The sequence below is a fragment of the Gigantopelta aegis genome, chromosome 5 (assembly GCF_016097555.1).
Source record: "Gigantopelta aegis isolate Gae_Host chromosome 5, Gae_host_genome, whole genome shotgun sequence".
Taxonomy (NCBI): domain Eukaryota; kingdom Metazoa; phylum Mollusca; class Gastropoda; order Neomphalida; family Peltospiridae; genus Gigantopelta; species Gigantopelta aegis.
In genome coordinates, this window is record NC_054703.1 from 11,881,192 (window position 1) to 11,901,955 (window position 20,764).

The following is a 20,764-nucleotide window of genomic DNA, read 5'->3' on the forward strand; positions in this document are numbered from 1 at the left end:
GGCGTCAGACATATGTTAAGGACCACACAGATATTGAGAGAGGAAACCTGCTGTCATCACTTCATGGGCTACTCTTTCCGATTAGCAGCAAGGGATCTTTTATATGCACCATCCCACAGACAGGATAGCACATACCACAGCCTTTGATATACCAGTCGTGGTGCACTGGCTGTGACGAAAAATAGCCCAATGGGCCCACCGACGGGGATTGATCCCAGACCGACCGCGCATCGAGCGAGCGCTGTACCACTGAGCTACGTCCCGCCCCACCCCCTCTAAAGCAGACCCTTAGTAAACCACAATTCTTTCAAAACCAGATATTTTTCATAGTCCTCTTTTAAATATCTTCACAGAACAGAACTGAAAATGCCCCATAAAACTGTTTATGGGTGTCTGGTTTATAAAGGTTTCACAGGATATTAATATGCATGAAGCAAAGCTATACAGTTATAAACAGTGGTAGGCTACATGAAACATTAAAATGCATGAAGGAAATATGCAGCGTTACAAAACTGAATTATACAGAGAATCAAGGTTGACACATAGTTACACATGACACATAGGATGTATACAGGAAATATTAAAGGGACATTCCTGAGTTTGCTGCAATTTTTAAGGTGTTATTGACTAAACGAGACTTTTTAACGATTGTAATTACATATCAAATATTATTTTTTTTGCATAAAATATTACAAGCTGTATATTAAAAATGTTTCTGATTGTTCTAATATTTGTACTAGGTTAAATTTCAATTTATTTCGTAAACAAAATAAAATGTAAGTATGAAATTATTTGAAGATCAAATCCAGTTTGGGCTTCTTACAAATATTAAGACGACCAGAAACAAATTGAATATACAGACACTGATATTCTAAACAACAAAATATATTTAATATGTAAGCTTAATCGTAGAAATATTTTATTAGTTGGAAACATCTTACAATGCAGCAAACTCAGGAATGTCCCTTCAAGATGCTAGAAGAAAATATACAGAGCTACAAACACAGGTATATGATACTTTGAGATGGAAAAAGAAAATATACACAGCTACAAAGTACAGAATACAATACAAGCAGGAAGAAACAATTGCAAATAGTTGCAACCAATGTATAATATACAATGAGATAGATGCATGAAGAAAAGATATACAGCTCAAAACTACATTATACATTGTTATGCATGAAGAAACATTATATATACGTGTAGTTATAAACTACATTGTTCGTTAATATGTACAGGGCTTCTAGAATTTTTATAAAATCCACTAGTCATGGGATCGGTGATTTAAAATATTTACTAGCCACAATTAAAAATTCACTAGCCCTACTTCTCTTTAAGTTGATAAAATTTTACATATAATAATAATAATCAGATATGTCACCTAAACGGGGAGATACAGCTTAAAAACACTAACATTGGGTGGGGGGGTGGGGGGGGGGGGGTGGGGGTGGTTGATGTAGGGCCAGGATATTTATATTTACAACATAGACTTAATTGCAACATTTGACACAAAAAATTCACTAGCCGTCAGGCATGGCAATAGTAGTTATTTACTAGCCCAACATTGAATATCACTAGCCATGGGAGTGGGGCTACCATAATCTAGAAGCCCTGTCTGGCATGGTAATAGTAGTTATTTACTAGCCCAACATTGAATATCACTAGCCATGGGAGTGGGGCTACCAAAATCTAGAAGCCCTGTCTGGCATGGTAATAGTAGTTATTTACTAGCCCAACATTGAATATCACTAGCCATGGGAGTGGGGCTACCATAATCTAGAAGCCGTGTGTGTATAAGAAAAGATACAGAACTACAAACTACATCATATATTAATATGCATGAAGACACGATATAAATCTCCAAAGTACATTACTGTGCATGAAGACGATATATACAGAAATAAAAACAGGTACAATAATTCCTGCATGTTGCCTGCCATACTGAATAGCCTGGAGCTAGCTACAATTATGTGGTGGGAGCGGAGGGTGGGGAAGGAAAGAAATGTTTTATTTAACGACGCACTCAACACATTTTATTTATGGTTATATGGCATCGGACATATGGTTAACATATGGACCACACAGATATTGAAAGAGGAAACCCGCTGCTGCCACTTCATGGGCTACTCTCTTCGATTAGCAGCAAGGGATCTTTCATATGCACCATCCCACAGACAGGATAGCACAGTCGTGGTGCACTGGCTAGAGCGAGAAATAGCCCAATGGGGCCCATCGACGGGGATCGATCCTAGACCGACCACACATCATGCAAGCGTTTTACCACTGGGCTACATCCTGCCCCACAGAAGAAAAGAATTAGAGCTCTACAGAAGACAGAATATTTTATTCTTGCCCACTGGACAGGGCTATCCAGCTTTTGCACGGTGCTAGAAAAATCTGTCTGACCCTAGGGCTAGATGAAAAGAATCTTTCATATGTGTCCATGTGGGACAGGGTTATTCCATGTGAGGGTATATAATTTGTTGTCAGGGACGAGGCTTGCTGAGTCCCTGACATCATATTATGTACCCGAGGGTGGAATAGCCCTGTCCTACATGGATACATAATGGAGATTATTTTTCTCCCACACAGTAGATGAAAAACAAGCATTTTTGGAAAACGTGAAAAACATACATTTTTTATCTTACAATAAAATAATCATAACCATTGAAAAGATCGTACCCCAAAATGGTTTATATTACAAGTATAAAGCAAAAATGATAGTATAATTTCATTATGACAGCAGGTTTCCTTCTTTTTAATGAAATATAAAACGCATTTCTTCGTTATTTTGCCATTTACGTGACATCACCCAATGTTACAGGAAGGGACAATTAAGGCATTTGGCCTGGTATGCATATTCAACAATATGTAATGCACATTATTGCTTAATATCAACAAGTATAATCGTATAGTTAATTAATAAAACGGTTAAAAGTGACGGCTATTATATATAACGGGCGTAGCCATTTTGTATCATCTCAGTGAGTACTAGTACGCCCTCTGGTGAGCTGATGGTTACGTAATACTTAACGCGTAACGTCAGGAATGAGCCTTAGAACTAGAGAAACACAATCTACTTGGTTTTTGCAGGATGATAAATAGTCATACATTGCAATGTTTTGTAATAATACACATCCCAGTAAGCCAGCAATAAGTATATCCAGCACTATATATATTATTTTTCAATACAAAATAAAATACCATTGTCAAAGTGGCTATGCAACAAGTCGAAATAATTAACAATGTTTTGTCCATGCATTAACCTACGTACTGAAATGATACACGGAGTGTTTTCTTAATTAATTGGTCTATATTGTTTGTTGCTTCTACCTGTGATTCCTGATTGGCAGGTGTGTATTTGATTGGTAATAGTTTATTATATTATTACGTCATTTATGCTGTTTTACAAGTCAGGTTGATCAAAAAGAAAATTACTGCTTTTGTTTACACTGTACATACAGGAGATGGTCAGGAGTTGACGTCACTTCGCCCCAAGCTATCCCACCGGACATCACAAAAACGAAACAAAATGGCTGCCCCCAGTTAGCAGAAATAATCATGGTTTTTCATTTGCTAAAGTGTCAGTATGTGTTGGTGGTCCGGGTATGCATCTTTCCAACACATAAGGCTCTTGTTTGAGTTGACCCTACCTTTAATATCAGCTCAAACAGTAGAAGTCACGTGGTCATGCAAGACCGATTTATTCCGCATGGACTGATGTCATGGAATATGCCTGTCTTGCATGGCTAGGGATGGGAGAAAAATCTCTCTGACCCGAGGGCTAGACGATTTCTACGTACGTTTGACGTCATAACTCATGTTTTATGACGACTGACATCATATCTCATGTTTTCAAAATTCTGTTTGCCATTTCACTTTGTATCATTGTTTTAAAAATATTTAAACAAATTAATATTTTCAACTTTATATTTATTGATAAGTTGAACATTACATATTTATGTTGTTGCATAAGGTGGACAATATTTTCCCGCGTATGATTAAATGAGTTTGCAGGTGAAATGTATATGAATTGTTCTACAATAAATAGACCGTAGCTTACAAAATTAATGTTTTGTTACTGTAATAAAATGGGCAAGAAAAAGAATCAATCACCGTTGTGAGATATAGATACGGCAATTCCAACCCTCGGGACTAAATGTTTCTGTAAGGGCCTCTGTAAACCTCGGCCCTCACAAAAAAACACATTTTGTCCCTCGGGTTGGAATTGCCGTATCTATACCTCACATCGGTGAGAGATTCTATTAAAGCCACACACCCTAGTTCCATCCAGCGAAAATAAATTATAATTTGGTTAATATACAAACCTGTAACACACTTAGATCACGTTTTTATCAAATGGAGTGAAAAAGCAGGTTTTATATCGATAAATACCATGGGAATTCCCATGTCCCAATTGCTTGAAATAATTTTGAAAGTTTGTATTCTGATGTCACCGGTAGATGTCACTCGAAGCACAACAATGCCTACGTCACGACAAATTTCACAGACTTGGGGTGCGTTCTTATCACCTTTCCTGGACATGTTCCAACTGTTCTGTCCTGGTTGTATCCCCTCTCCAGATATTGTAGGACGTAGCAAAATTATTGGTTTTAAGGGTTTGTAACGTTTTGTATTGAGATACTTACTTGTCTGAACTTTATTGTTACTGAAAATGTTCACGAACTGTGAAGAAAAATTTCACAAATGAACAACAACAAATCGGATGTTGATTGTGCGAACCGTGCACGAGAAAACAAACCGAACCAAAATGATAACGGTCACATTGAAATGGTGACATTGAAATGGAAGTATCCCGTCTAAAAATAGATTAGACCTTGTCTGCTCAACGTTTTTTTCTCAAACGTGCGTCCGTTTTTCAGAAATAAGAAAAATGCATTTTGTGGTATTACAAACACCAGGATTACCAAAACACTTCAGGTGAATGGAAATGTATATTTTAAATAATAAACGGTAAGTAAAGTGCAATTTTATTTGTGAAAAAATGGGTTTAATAGCAAAAAACAACGCCGTAATGGTTAGCAACTAGCCGTAACTAGGGTGTGTCCCTTTAAGATGCATAAGAAAACATGAAGAGCAACAAACAGACAGGGCTTGAAATTGACAGAACAGGTAGGAAGCAGATATAGCTCACAATGCATCTTACTGATAATGAGTGTCTCAACCATTTTCTGCTTTTCCTATTATTTCAGGCTTTGAAGTTAACGTATAAAGCCAGACTATGTATGAGGTTATTAAGTAATCAGCGTCTCACCACTTGGATCATTTTCATCAGCTTCATCCCTGCTGCTAGCCGCGCTGCCTGTTGGCGAAAACACCAACACTTGGTCAATATCACATTATACACCAACACTCGGTCAGTCAGTATCATATCATACAACAACACTTGGTCAGTCAATATCACATTATACACCAACACTCGGTCAGTCAGTATCACATTATACACCAACACTCCGTCAGTCAATATCACATTATACACCAACACTCGGTCAGTCAGTATCACATTATACAATACCACTCGGTCAGTCAGTATCACATTATACACCAACACTCGGTCAGTCAGTATCACATTATACACCAACACTCGGTCAGTCGGTATCAGATTATACACCAACACTTGGTCAGTCAGTATCACATTATACACCAACACTCGATCAGTCAGTATCACATTATACACCAACACTCGGTCAGTCAGTATCATATCATACAACAACACTCGGTCAGTCAGTATCACATTATACACCAACACTCGGTCAGCCAGTATCACATTATACACCAACATTCGGTCAGTCAGTATCATATTATACACCAACACTCGGTCAGTCAGTATCACATTATACACCAACACTCCGTCAGTCAGTATCACATTATACATTATCACTCAGTCAATAAGTATCATATTATACACCAACACTCGGTCAGTCATTATCACATTATACACCAACACTCGGTCAGTCAGTATCACATTATACACCAACACTCCGTCAGTCAGTATCACATTATACATTATCACTCAGTCAATAAGTATCATATTATACACCAACACTCGGTCAGTCATTATCACATTATACACCAACACTCCGTCAGTCAGTATCACATTATACATTATCACTCAGTCAATAAGTATCATATTATACACCAACACTCGGTCAGTCATTATCACATTATACACCAACACTCGGTCAGTCAGTATCACATTATACACCAACACTCGGTCAGTCAGTATCACATTATACACCAACACTTGGTCAGTCAGTATCACATTATGCACCAACACTTGGTCAGTCGGTATCACATTATACACCAACACTCGGTCAGTCAGTATCACATTATACACCATCACTCGGTCAGTCAGTATCACATTATACACCAACACTCGGTCAGTCAGTATCACATTATACACCATCACTCGGTCAGTCAGTATCACATTATACAATACCACTCGGTCAGTCAGTATCACATTATACACCAACACTCGGTCAGCCAGTATCACATTATACACCATCACTCGGTCAGCCAGTATCACATTATACACCATCACTCGGTCAGTCAGTATCACATTATACACCATCACTCGGTCAGTCAGTATCACATTATACACCATCACTCGGTCAGTCAGTATCACATTATACACATTATACATCACTCGGTCAGTCAGTATCACATTATACACCATCACTCGGTCAGTCAGTATCACATTATACACCATCACTCGGTCAGTCAGTATCACATTATACACCACCATCACTCGGTCAGTCAGTATCACATTATACACCATCACTCGGTCAGCCAGTATCACATTATACACCATCACTCGGTCAGCCAGTATCACATTATACACCAACACTCGGTCAGTCAGTATCACATTATACACCATCACTCGGTCAGTCAGTATCACATTATACACCATCACTCGGTCAGTCAGTATCACATTATACACCATCACTCGGTCAGCCAGTATCACATTATACACCAACACTCGGTCAGTCAGTATCACATTATACACCAACACTCTGTCAGTCAGTATCACATTATACACCAACACTCGGTCAGTCAGTATCACATTATACACCAACACTCGGTCAGTCAGTATCACATTATACATTCACTCTCTACTTCGAAGCTTCATAAAACCTTTTTTTATTATCAACATAGTTCAAGATACACAGCGACGTCAGTGTTCGAGATTAACAGTATCCCAATATATTGGGGATACCAGACTTCAAGAACACAGTATGCCATCGGGATACCATATAATGTTGTTGGGTTTTTTAATCTTGAGTTTTTATTTTTCAATGAAACAATAAAGTCGTCCTTTACCGGCGAAGTTAATCAACAGTATTTTCGAGTATTTCCCCCAACACTGGCGCAAGCAATAGACTGGGAACTGCTAAGTCACTGTTGTTTTAGGCAATAGGCAGGGAATGAGAACAGTGTCATCCAAGTTTGTTACAATGTTATTTATGAATATCATTAAGTGGAATACTAAATTCTCTGGTGGGATACCAGATTTTGAAATATTAGTATCCAACTGGGATACCGCCCCAAACTTTTAATCTTGAACACTGGACGTCATAACATAATGTGGCTTCTCCAGTCTTAACTCTGCGTAATAGCTCACGGAAATCACATCATTTCTCAAAATGACATTTTCAGGGCTAACTCTGACACTCACCATCTTCGCCAATTGCGAATTTTAAAAACAAGGGGTGAATGTTATTTTAATTTGGTGGAAAAAAATAAAAATAATAATTACTGATACTTTTTGCTGGAAAATAAAGTGGGTTTTTGACATTTTTGAAGTTCAATAGATAATTCGGAGAAATTTTCTGCTCGCATACAGTTAGCCCTGATTTTGTCATCTTCTTCTAGTTACATCTGAAAACATTTTGACATGGTCCTTGTTATTCATAAAAATATATATATATTCTTTAAAAAACCCAGTAGGGGAACCTGAAATATTAATATCAACTATTAGACCACAAACATCCTAGTAAAGAACATTCAGGTCTGTTTATCAGAACACCGAAACACATTCCATAGTTTGCACATGCATCACATAGTTGCCCTGTACACATGCGTGTGGGGTGTCATTCTCGATTTTGACAATTTCCAGGAAGGTTGAGTAATCACTGTGGAACATTATTTCTGTCAATCTTTTTCACTCTGTTGATCATACAGTTGTTATTGTTTTGTTTTTAGTCATTTTTATTGTTTGAATTTGCAATTTACTGATAAAAAAACATCAACTTTCAAATTTCACTTCTGACCCCAATGATTATACAGTGAAACCTCTGAAGACCAGACCCTCTGTAAACCAGAATCCCCTCAAAACCGGACATTTTTCATGGTCCGTTTCTTAAAATCAGTACATAACTTAACCTCTCTAAACTGAATACCTCTTTTAACCGGACATTTTATTTAGTTCCGAGGGTGTCCAGTTTAGAAGGGTTTCACTGTACTTTCAAAATACAACACTTGCATCAAGTTGATTTTGTGCAGTTTTTTTAGCCATTTCAAAAAACAATCATTCTTATTTTTTTGTTTTGTACATGTGACTCACCAGAAATAATAATAGAACTACCAAAAATAGATTAACTGAGATTGATGACCGTTTTACTTTTTTGTTTTTCTATGATAATACTGAAAGCTATATATCAAAGTGGACTTTCCATAAATAATAAACCTGTGTCGTTTTCTCTGTAACAAAATGTACTATAGCACTGAGAATGGGTAGGAGCAGATATTAGTTTCTGTGGTAACTTTGCAATACATACTTGAAGCTTGATTTGGTTTCTTCATGAGACCACTCAAATTTTACTTTCAATGAAAATAGGAAATCTGTGCCGTTTTCTTTTTAACAAAATGCAATATAGTACTGGGGTGGGGATGAGGAAGAGCAGATTTTTATGATTAATGTGATAACTGTGATACATACTTGAAGCTAGGTTTGGTTTCTTCACTAGACCGAGTACGTCTAACAACGATGCTCCTGGTTTCTTTCTCGGATCAGACATCTCATCTTCTGAAAACAGATAACAATCCATAGCATTAAATAAGCAGAACTGTGAAGGAAGGAAGGAAGGAAGGAAGGAAATGTTTTATTTAACGATGCATTCAACACATTTTATTTACGGTTATATGGCATCAGACATATGGTTAAGGACCACACAGATATAACGAGGAAATCCGCTGTCGCCACTTCATAGGCTACTCTTTTCGATTAGCAGCAAGGGATCTTTTATATGCACCATCCCACAGACAGGATAGTACATACAAGGTATTTCTAGAATCCCACCCATATGCTAAATAACACAGAAAAACCCAAAAGGCTTGATGACCTACAAACTACATAAACTATTTGATACATACCACGCTCTTCTCGAGGTATCACTTCCGGTTTCTGTTTATAACAAGACCTCTTTGAGCAACCAACAAGGTGATTAGCTAAAAAGACAGAATTCAAAATGATTAAATTACAAATATGATTGAGTGTTATAGTGCAGTCAGTAACTTGAATTACCAAATGACCACTCTGAGAACCAGTCTAAATAGTTCACGACATTTGCATCACTCATTGTCGCTGAACTCAAGATTTAAAAAAACGTAATCGACACGTGATAACCTCCTGGTAACCTGAACGGCCGTTCTCGACTTATTTCGATGCCTGCTCCTCTCAATTTTTTTTATTCAATTTATTTGTTCAATCCCTCCCCTCAGTTGTTTTCATGGCGTGGTCTGTAACTCACCTATTTTGTTGCCGTACTTGCTGCCAAAGCCACACAGGCAGTACATGATGCCCATCTGTACGGGTCGTTCCCTGGGAATGTTCAGAGCCAGGCTCGTCATCTGGCCAGAATGGAAGCCCATCATGTGGTTAGCGTAGGCGAAACTGCAGCTGGTCGCAAACCGACACATAGAACACTGGATATATTTCCTGAAAAAAGCAAGTAGATAGTACTATCAAAGAGCTGGTCACAAACCGACACACAGAACACTGGATATTTTTCCTGAAAAAAGCAAGTAGATAGAACTATCAAAGAGCTGGTCACAAACCGACACACAGAACACTGGATATATTTCCTGAAAAAAGCAAGTAGATAGAACTATCAAAGAGCTGGTCACAAACCGACACACAGAACACTGGAAATTTTTCCTGAAAAAAGCAAGTAGATAGAACTATCAAAGAGCTGGTCACAAACCGACACACAGAACACTGGATATATTTCCTGAAAAAAGCAAGTAGATAGAACTATCAAAGAGCTGGTCACAAACCGACACACAGAACACTGGATATATTTCCTGAAAAAAGCAAGTAGATAGAACTATCAAAGAGCTGGTCACAAACCGACACACAGAACACTGGATATATTTCCTGAAAAAAGCAAGTAGATAGAACTATCAAAGAGCTGGTCACAAACCGACACACAGAACACTGGATATTTTTCCTGAAAAAAGCAAGTAGATAGAACTATCAAAATGTGAACATAAATAAGAAGAGTTCATTTCCAAAACAATAAAAACATCTATTTACGTCTCTATAAGAGAAACGTGGTTCTGCTGCAATACGTGAAGTATAGCTTCAACAACATGATCAATGAATTGCATTTTTATGGAAACTTTATTGTCGTATTGTTCAGCTGTACCAACATTAGTATATTCTAACAGTCAACGCCAAAATCTGGAAAGCGTTTTCAAAATAAACTCCACAGCAAAAAACCCATGCCATTGAATAAAACACTGAATATAGCCCAAGGCAAAAATATGCCGTGCAGAATTAAAACCTCCGTGGCAATGCCGCAATCTCAACGGCATTGCCGACTGCCGTGAGCAATTGCAGGCGTTCTAATAGGGGTTTTTTAAAGTATTAAAAATTAAAACATTATTTTATTTATTTACTGCCACATTTAAGTTGTTTATATTAAAAGCTAAAAGCTAAAAGCTGATGGAAAATGGCAAGTGTGTGACACAGATAGCCACAAGAGACAAGCATCATTCGCAGTTGGAGAGACAAGGACTAGGATGTGGACGTGGTCAGCAAAAGTTGTTGAAAGATAGTTGGTGTTAGATTGAGAAGAAATGAGATGGAATTCAAAGGAGAGAAAGGAAAGAAGACAATGGGATAATAATATTTTTAAAAAACCTACTTTAAATATACATACTGTAAATCAGGAAATGTTAGCGAGTATAAAATGTTAACGCATTTAGCAAGGCTATATAAGACACTAATATTTCTTGACGTTAAATTTAAAGAGATGTAAAACAGACTATTCAGAAGAAAAAATATGAGCGATTGTTTTGCTGATGATTAAACTAAACACACACAAATGCAAACTTGCTATTGATTAAACCAAAAGGATAGCAAACAACAATAGTTAATTAGCAAGCACATTGCTGTAATTTCCTAATACAGTTAAGTGGTCTGTAAGCTGTATAACATCGTAATTGGTCGCAAATATTATTTTAGCTGATCCTACAACTTAAGGTTAGACTTTGTTTTAATTTTGTGATGTAGATGACTTCATTCAAGTTTCAGGGGTCAGGACGTAGCCCACTGGTAAAGTGTTCATTTGATGTGTGGTCAGTCTGGGATTGATCCCCGTTGGTGGGTCCATTGGGCTATTTTTCACTCCAGCCAATGCATCACGACTGGTATATATCAAAGGCTGTGGTATGTGTTATCCTGTCTGTGGAATGGTGCATATAAAAGTGCACTGACTAGAGCGAGAAATAGCCCAATAGGTCCACCGACAGGGATCGATCCCAGATCGACCACGCATCAATCGAACGCTTTATCACTGGGCTAATTCCTGCCCCTTTTCTGGCACTCGTCAAATTCGCCAATTCGGAATTTTGAAAACAGTTAGCAAAATAATTTCATGTAATACTTGACATTTTTTAGAAAATAACTAACAATTTCTGCAATTTCTGAAGTTTAATAGACAATTTGGCGAATTGTTTTGCTCACCCAGAGCTGGCCCTGATTTAATTATAATATCGCTAACATTTTATGATTTTACGGTTACTGTAATAAACAATCACTTCTTACTTGTAATGGTCCTGCATCTTCATTAACATCTTACACTCGTAGCAGTACATGTCGTTCACTGAGTCCGGGAACACCAGGCCACGGTGCTCTTTGATTTTCGACACAGCCGGCGCGTTCAGAGACTTCACGCCGCTGTTGTTCTTCGGTTCGAGTCCTGCTTCCGGCACCCGAATCATCACCTGGTCCGGCGTCATGTACTTGGCATTAATTCCTGAAATACATTAAATACAAACACAATGAACGTGTGTGCTAATCTTCGCCATAAAATGTTTTGTAAAAAACAACATTTAAAGATTTCACTTTTAGCTTAAGAGTTTAATCACTGCACAATTACAGGGTATGGCAAATGTTTTTTAAAATCACTAGCCAGAGGGCTATAGGGTTTGTAAATTTCACTAGCCCATAAAAATAAAGCCAGTGTTCGAGATTAACGGTATCCTGATATCGCGGGGATACCAGAATTTAATTTTTGATACCAGACTTCAATACCCCAGTATCCATATGATGTTTTTTTGGGTTTTTTTAATCCTGCGTTTTTATTTTTCACTGAAACAATGAAAGTCGTTATTTACTGGTCAAGTTAAGTAACTGTGTCGTCCAAGTTTGTTACGATGTTATTTATGAATTTCATTTAAGTGGGATACTAAATTCTCAGGTGGCATAACAGGTTTTGAAATGTTAGTATCCAACTGGGATAGTGCCCAAAATGTTTAATCTCGAACACTGTTAGACCAAATTTTTTATCAGTTGTAATAAACTTTTATACAATTTTGTCAAGTTTGATCCTTTGTCATTGTGTCATTTTCCCTCCCCACCCATGAGAAAAAGGCTTTCTAAAAATAGATTTCAATGAATATTCATAGGATAATAAACAAGCTTTCATTTTGTATCATGTTTATGTTCTGAGGGACATAACCATGATACGAAATAGTAGAGTTTAATATCCTATTTATTACCCATAATCAATCTTAATTCATATCACTGATCTCATTCGGTCGACTTTCGTTTTAGGTTGTAGTGCGCCAATTAATGACATCGAAGTGTCATGTCCCACTTGGCATTCCCTGAGCAAACCACCCATCTATGACTCCCTGAACAAACCACCCATCTATGACTCCCTGACTAAACCACCCATCTATGACTCCCTGAACAAACCACCCACCTATGACTCACTGACCAAACCACCCACCTATGACTCCCTGACTAAACCACCCATCTATGACTCCCTGAGCAAACCACCCATCTATGACTCACTGACCAAACCACCCACCTATGACTCCCTGAACAAACCACCCATCTATGACTCCCTGAGCAAACCACCCACCTATGACTCCCTGAGCAAACCACCCACCTATGACTCCCTGAGCAAACCACCCACCTATGACTCCCTGAGCAAACCAACCTAGGACTCCCTGAACAAACCACCCATCTATGACTCCCTGACAAAACCACCCATTTATGACTCCCTGAACAAACCACCCATCTATGACTCCCTGAACAAACCACCCATCTATGACTCCCTGACAAAACCATCCACCTATGACTCCCTGAACAAACCATCCACCTATGACTCCCTGACCAAACCACCCATCTATGACTCCCTGACCAAACCACCCATCTATGACTCACTGACCAAACCACCCACCTATGACTCCCTGACCAAAACATCCACCTACGACTCACTGGACAAACCACCTATGACTCCCTGAACAAACCACCCATCTATGATTCCCCGAAAAACCCACCCACCTACGACTCCCCGAACAAACCACCCATCTACGACTCCCCGAACAAACCACCCATCTACAACTCCCCGAACAAACCACCCATCTATGATTCATTTACCAAACCACCCACCTATGACTGACCAAACCACTCACCTACAACCCTCTGAACAAACCATCTACCTACAACTCTTGATCAAACCACCTACCTACAAGTCAATGAACAAACCACCCACCTATAACTCCCTTCTGGTTAGGCGCATGATCTTTCTTCTTGTGGTTTTTCACGTCTCCTGAGTTGAAGAACGTCAGTTTGCACAGTGAACACTTCTTGGCGTTGGTCTTCGACTGGTGGCGCAGGAGGTGGTGGTAATAGTTCTGAGTCATCCCCCAGCCCTGGGCGACGAACTTCACGTGGAACACGCGCAGGCAGTACAGACACAGGAGGCCTTCAGAACTGTCGTGTTTCTGAAGAAAAATAAATAATTCAGTGGAATTAAATGTCACGCTTACAATTTAAAACATTCTGTGCATCAATAGATGAAACTATAAACCGAGTTTCATTGACATAGGACATCATTTTTGAGAAATGACTCTAAATGTAAAGCTTTAATGTTAAACTTTAACGCAAATGTTCACCACCGGAAAAGTAATACGTGGATACAAAAAGCACAAATTGTTCACACAGCTGGTAGCTCCGATAATCCAAAAAAAAAAGAGAGAGAAAGTTTATTTTGTTTAACGACACCATTAGAGCACATTGATTAATTAATCATCGGCTATTGGATGTCAAACATTTGGTAAATTATGTGTCAGAGGAAACCCACTACATTTTTCCTAATGCAGCAAGGGATATTTTATATGCATATTCCCACAGACAGAAAAGCACATACCACGGCCTTTGTCCAGTTGTGGTGCACTGGTTGGAAGGAGAAAAAAACACAATCAGCTGAAAGGATCCACCGAGGTGTTTCGATCCTGCGACGTAAGCACTTCAAGCGAGCACTCAACCAACCGAGCTAAATTCCGTCTCCTCTGATAATCAAGGACTTTTAAAGATTATTTTTAATGCTGAATGGCTTTTTGGAGGGTTTTTTACCTTCTTGAAGTGGTCGACAACGTCACTGTACATAGACGACCGGAAGTGACAGATGTGACAAATGTATGGCATCTCACAGGCGTTGTGGAACTGTCGCATATGTGACGTCAGTGACCCGCGGCTGTCGTGGTCCTTCTCACAGATACGACACATCAACACGTTGGCGTTGTTCATATGAACCTGTGAACATAAAATACAGGTTAGTATTGTTCATGAGTACCTGTAAACATAAAATACTGGTTTCAGTTCATATTCCTAATGCAGCAAGGGATCTTTTATATGCACATTCCCACAGACAGGACAGCACATACCACGGTCTTTGTCCAGTTGTGGTGCACTGGTTGGAAGGAGAAAAAACCCAATCAGCTGAAAGGATCCACCGATTGAGGCACTTGTATTGTGTGGTGTTGTCTTAACCTGCCTAATGCAGGCAAGATATCTCTCCCAACATCACACCAGTCGACATACTGTAAACTGTATACAGTGCATTCCCCAATTCATATTTCCCGCCATTTTGCACGTGACACTCACCAGAAAGACTTTATTAAAAGGAAACGGAAGACAACTCAGTTTCCTGTGTCTATAAATTTTGTTTTTTCAACGGAAAATACCTTGGAATTTTTAGTTCAAACAGTGGCTTTCAGCAAGTATTTTCGCTTGACACCAAAAGCAGCACGTCGCGGTCATTTTCAGGGATCGATAGTTGATTGTGACAGCTAATTTGATAATAAATTTGATTGTTTTACTAACAACGAAAATCACCAAATATTGGGATATGAATCTTAGTTCGGTTTTTTTTAAAAACAATCTGGTCAGAAAACCACTGTTATCAGGAATAATGGACATAAATACTGGACAGCTGGCCACAAATTCCCTTTTTCGATATTTTGCCTAATTTTAATCAACATTAACTGGATCTAAAATATCATAAAAATTGGAAAAATCCACGAAAACACGAAAATAATACTTACCGATTCAAATATGAACTTTATTTTATGTATTTATAAAACATTTAAGTGAATATATGCGAGTAAAATTATAAACTTGTACCCACTCAACGTGGTTTTTGTCAAAAATTAATCCAGTAGTCTAAAGGCAGGGCTGCAGAAAGTATTAGCCCGCTCACCAAATGTGAGTAAAACTTTTTACAGACGATTTAAAAAATGCAACTACCAGCCCGACAGTCTATTTCTTTTTTTGTTTGATTTTGTTTGATACGTGAGGTTGATCACTTACCAAGTCTTATTAATAATGTATTGTCAATATATCTATATATTACATTTGAAGTGAACACAGTGTATATTATAATATTGTTAATAATATATTGTTCTAAAGATTGGCGGACAAATAAAAATTCAGGTGGGCTAATAATATTTAGTTGGTTCTGGTCCGGCGGGCTAGTTAAATATTTGCCATTTCTGCACCCCTGCTAAAGGTTAAGTGTCTATATGTTTTGAAAAGCGTTACCTTCTCTATGTGAGTCTGCATCTCGAAGGGCGTGTCGAACTGTTTGTAGCAGTGGCGACACTGGGTGAGGTCGGTTAGGTCTAGGTTCTGTTGCTTCTCGCTGTCAATGTGGCCTTGCATGTGAGTCATGGTTCGCACGTTGTTATACAGCATCTTAGAGCAATACCAACACTGAAACACAAACATTAAACTAGATATTATCTCCTGAGAGAGAGAGAGAGAGAGAGAGAGAGAGAGAGAGAGAGAGAGAGAGAGAGAGAGAGAGGGAGAGAGGGAGAGGGAGAGGGAGAGAGGGAGAGGGAGAGAGAGAGAGAAAGAGAGAGAGAAAGAGAGAGGAGACAGAGACAAAGACACACACACAGAGAGAGAGAGAGAGAGAGAGAGAGAGAGAGAGAGAGAGAGAGAGAGAGAGAGAGAGAGAGGGAGAGAGGGAGAGGGAGAGGGAGAGAGGGAGAGGGAGAGAGAGAGAGAAAGAGAGAGAGAAAGAGAGAGGAGACAGAGACAAAGACACACACACAGAGAGAGAGAGAGAGAGAGAGAGAGAGAGAGAGAGAGAGAGAGAGAGAGAGAGAGAGGGGGGGGGAGAGAGAGAGGGGGAGAGGGAGAGGGAGAGAGGGAGAGAGAGAGGAGAGAGAGAGAGAGAGAGAGAGAGAGAGAGAGAGAGAGAGAGAGAGAGAGAGAGAGAGAGAGAGAGAGAGAGAGAGAGAGAGAGAGAGAGACAGAGAGGGAGCGAGACAGAGGGAGAGAGAGAGAGAGAGAAGAGAGACAGAGACAGAGAGGGAGCGAGACAGAGGAAGAGAGAGTCAGACAGACAGACAGAGACAGAGATAGAGAGACAGAGAAGGGGAAGGAGTCAAAGAGACGCAGGAAAAACAAAGAGAGTGAGAGATGGACAATGAACTGACCTTAAACCTGTATTCTCCTTTGTCTTCGCGGTACGTGGGGTCACCTTCTTTCTTGCCGTAGTAATACTCATCTAACGGAACCAGCGTACCTGGAAACAACAAGCATTGTGAGAGTACTGCTGAAGCAATACATGTCCCATTCAGGACCTCTAGGTCCAAGGGCCATAACTGAACAAGAAGCTTGTTTTGTTTAACGACACCACTAGAGCACATTTATTTAGTAATCATCGGCCATTGCATGTCAAACAGTAATTTTGACAGTCATAGAGAAGGGAAAAAAATTCATTAGTAGCAAGGGATCGTTTATATGCACCATCCAAAAGACAGAATAGCACATACCACAGCCTTTGATATACGTCCCGCCCGGGCTATAACTATCAAACATGGTTAAATTACATTTTTTAATTAATAATTATGGCCATTAAATTCCCATGAAAAAGTTAAAGTTTGTTTAACAACATCTCTAGAGCACATTAATTTATTAAATTTTGTAACAGACGAAAGACTATATTTTTCCGTTAGTAGCAAGAGATCTTTTATATGCACATTCCCAGATAAACAGCACATACCATGGCATTTGATATACCAGTCGTGGGGCATTGGTTGGAACAGGGAAAAGAAAACCCAATCAGATTATATAATTTGATTAATCTTGAATTACCAATTACAAGAAATCTTTCATCAATATGTAAGTTTGATTTAAACAACATTTATTTCTGTTTATATTAACAGATGGAATTGGTCAACAGGCATAGCCTATATAAAGACCTTTCCCTACATTATACAAATGAAATATTAACTGGTCAACACAGAAAGTACAAAATATGCATTTAGTGTTGAAGAATATAAAACTAGTGTATATTTAACCTGTCAAAGTGTATATAGATTAGAACAGGGAAACAAGAATAAAGGAGAAGATGAACGGTTTTCAGTCAAAGTGTTTGCTTTCAGCAATGAAATTGTGAATTACTTTGCAGATGAGACTGTTTTCCTGTAGTGATAAGAATATATAAGTTTGAAATTAAGTCGTAATTCCAACGTTAGGAACAAATAACTGAGATCCGAGTAGTCTGTTAAGATTTCAACAACTCAATCAGGGATCGAAATACAGCGGTCGCGACCGTTTTTTGCCGGACAACCTCACAACGGTCCGGGAGATGTTTTTGCATGTCATGCCAATGGACGACCAATTATTACATTTATATTTACATATCGGCAGGGCTAGCTCTGGCACTCACCAATTGCGAATTTTTAAAGTAGTTGGCACAATTTTATTTTAGTTTGGCGAAATAATTTCATGTAATAATTCACATTTTTTAGAAAATAACTTGACAATGTCTGCAATTTTTTAAGTTTAATGGACAATTTGGCGAATTGTTTTGCTCACCCAGGGCTAGCCCTGTATTGGTTCGAGTCAATCACGTTTGGTCCAGTAGGTTTTGATTCGGAACGGAAGAATTTGGCAGACCTAACATCTTGAAGGAATTTCAGCCAATTTCGACACATCAATATACACACAAACTTACCTGAATTTTCCACTTCATTCTTTTTATCTTTTTTCTTCTTGGTAGGTGATACGTATTCAGAATTAGCGTCACCGAACACTGACGTCCTCTTCAGGGTAAGGTTATCGGGGGGACCTAAAAACAAAGGCGAGAGAAAAATGTTACTACTTGTTCCGTTTTCTTATTTACTGTAATCATGGCTTTAGCTCTCACTAATCTGGGCACAAAATGGTGGGGTTTTTTTATCTGTTCTAAGCATGAAGAAGTATGATGACTTGTAGATATTCAGATACACATTTTAAGCTATTTTAACCCAATGAAATCTTCATATTTCTATGCTTTTGAGGTTGGCATTTTTGCACTTAATCTGGATCTGATTATTTTGGGAATCTCTATTTTGGCCTCAACGTTTTTCCATCTTAAATTTTTTTAATATGACGCATTTATTTCTACGTTCCGTCCAGCAATAGTCCAGCAAGTTATGTGCCCTGTGTAATAGTTTGTTTGTTTTGTCTAACAACACCCCTAGAGCACAGTGATTAATATTAATCACAGGCTATTGGGTGTCAAACATTTAGTAATTCTGACTTATAGTCTTAGAGAGGAAACCTGCTATATTTTTCCATTAGTAGCAAGGGATCTTTTATATGCACCATCCCATAGACAGGATAGCACATACTACGGCCTTTGATGTACCAGTCATGGTGCACTGTCTGGAGCAAATGGGAAAGTCCTGTGTAATATTCATTTATCTCACCTGGTTTCTGAACTTCTTGGATGACGGCTGGTTTCTGTACGTTTTGTTGTGGCTGGAATACCAAGGTAGACAAATGGATTAACAAAAACACAAAGTGTATATACTGTAGATGCTGAAATTAATACGATCATAATATTAATGCGAAAAATGCCAGTTTGTGTTATTTCGCATTAATAATATGATGCATTTATTTCTACGTTTCATCCAGCAAGTTATGTGTCACACGCTATTAAAACAAACAAAGTTTAAATTCTAATACATTTATAAAACGACTGGAGTACAATTCATCGTAGGCAAGACAAGACTAAATGTTCAATAATCCACCAAAAGCCAACATGATCCATCGTACGTGAATGGGTTTTAGCACAGTAATCTTGAGGTTGACCATTTCTTTGTTTTTACTGTTCAGTTCGCTGCAACTTTGTCAGCATATCTTAGGAAGATATATTTGTAAAGAAAAGTTAAAAAGTAGATATATGTGTGTTATTAGGAAAGTAATATTTCGTAGGGAGGTCACATTTAATTTAGGAACGCATTAATTTCCGGTTCTCAGGGTTAGCTCTGAGTGAGCAAAACGTTTCACCAAATTATCTATTAAAAAATGCAAAAAAGCCCAGTTATTTTCCAACAAAACAGCAATTATTACTTGAATTTTTTGCACCAAATTAAACTGAAATTTGTCAATTGTTCCTAAAATTTGCAATTAGTGAATTTGGCGAGTGGCAGAGCTTGCCCTGGATCTACAGCATATTGGCATGTTTTAATTTTATTAACGAATTCAAATGGCATCGGTCTGTCTGCGTGCTCTGCAAAAACAATTAATGCCCAGTTAACTTAATCATAGTGAAGATCAATGAAAGCTGTCAAACACATGCTTTGACAATTAAAGCCACCATTTGTGTTGTTGAACGACACCACTACAGCACATCAGCTACTGGATGTCGAAAATATGTTAATTCCAACAAGAATTTTTTGTTTTATTTAAGGACACACTCAACACATTGTATTGACAGTTATATGGCATCAGACCACACAGATATTAAGAGAGGAAACCCGCTGTCGCCACTTCATAAGCTACTCTTTTCGATTAGCAGCAAGTGATCTCTTACATGCACCATCCCAGACAGGTTAGGACATACCACGGCCTTTGTTATACCAGTTGTGGTGCACTGGCTGGAACGAGAAATAGCCCCATCAACGGGGATCGATCCCAGAATGACCGCGCATCAAGCGAGAG

At 38.5% G+C, this 20,764-nt stretch overlaps 1 protein-coding gene across 2 annotated transcripts in view; it reads right to left on the reverse strand.

Annotated features, from left to right (window-relative positions):
• Positions 1 to 20,764, reverse strand: part of LOC121373586 (apoptotic chromatin condensation inducer in the nucleus-like) — a 45,319-nt gene that overhangs the window by 12,591 nt on the left and 11,964 nt on the right. The window contains exons 5-15 of one of the 2 annotated variants that reach the window (XM_041500273.1): positions 19,528 to 19,579; positions 18,792 to 18,905; positions 17,266 to 17,354; positions 16,361 to 16,531; positions 14,894 to 15,073; positions 14,031 to 14,262; positions 12,071 to 12,281; positions 9,771 to 9,958; positions 9,394 to 9,468; positions 8,960 to 9,046; positions 5,276 to 5,323 (exon numbers count right to left, since the gene is read on the reverse strand). In XM_041500273.1, coding sequence (XP_041356207.1) covers positions 5,276 to 5,323; positions 8,960 to 9,046; positions 9,394 to 9,468; positions 9,771 to 9,958; positions 12,071 to 12,281; positions 14,031 to 14,262; positions 14,894 to 15,073; positions 16,361 to 16,531; positions 17,266 to 17,354; positions 18,792 to 18,905; positions 19,528 to 19,579 — 1,447 coding nt within the window. The remainder of the gene's footprint in view (positions 1 to 5,275; positions 5,324 to 8,959; positions 9,047 to 9,393; positions 9,469 to 9,770; positions 9,959 to 12,070; positions 12,282 to 14,030; positions 14,263 to 14,893; positions 15,074 to 16,360; positions 16,532 to 17,265; positions 17,355 to 18,791; positions 18,906 to 19,527; positions 19,580 to 20,764) is intronic. The other variant, XM_041500274.1, reaches the window with a different exon arrangement.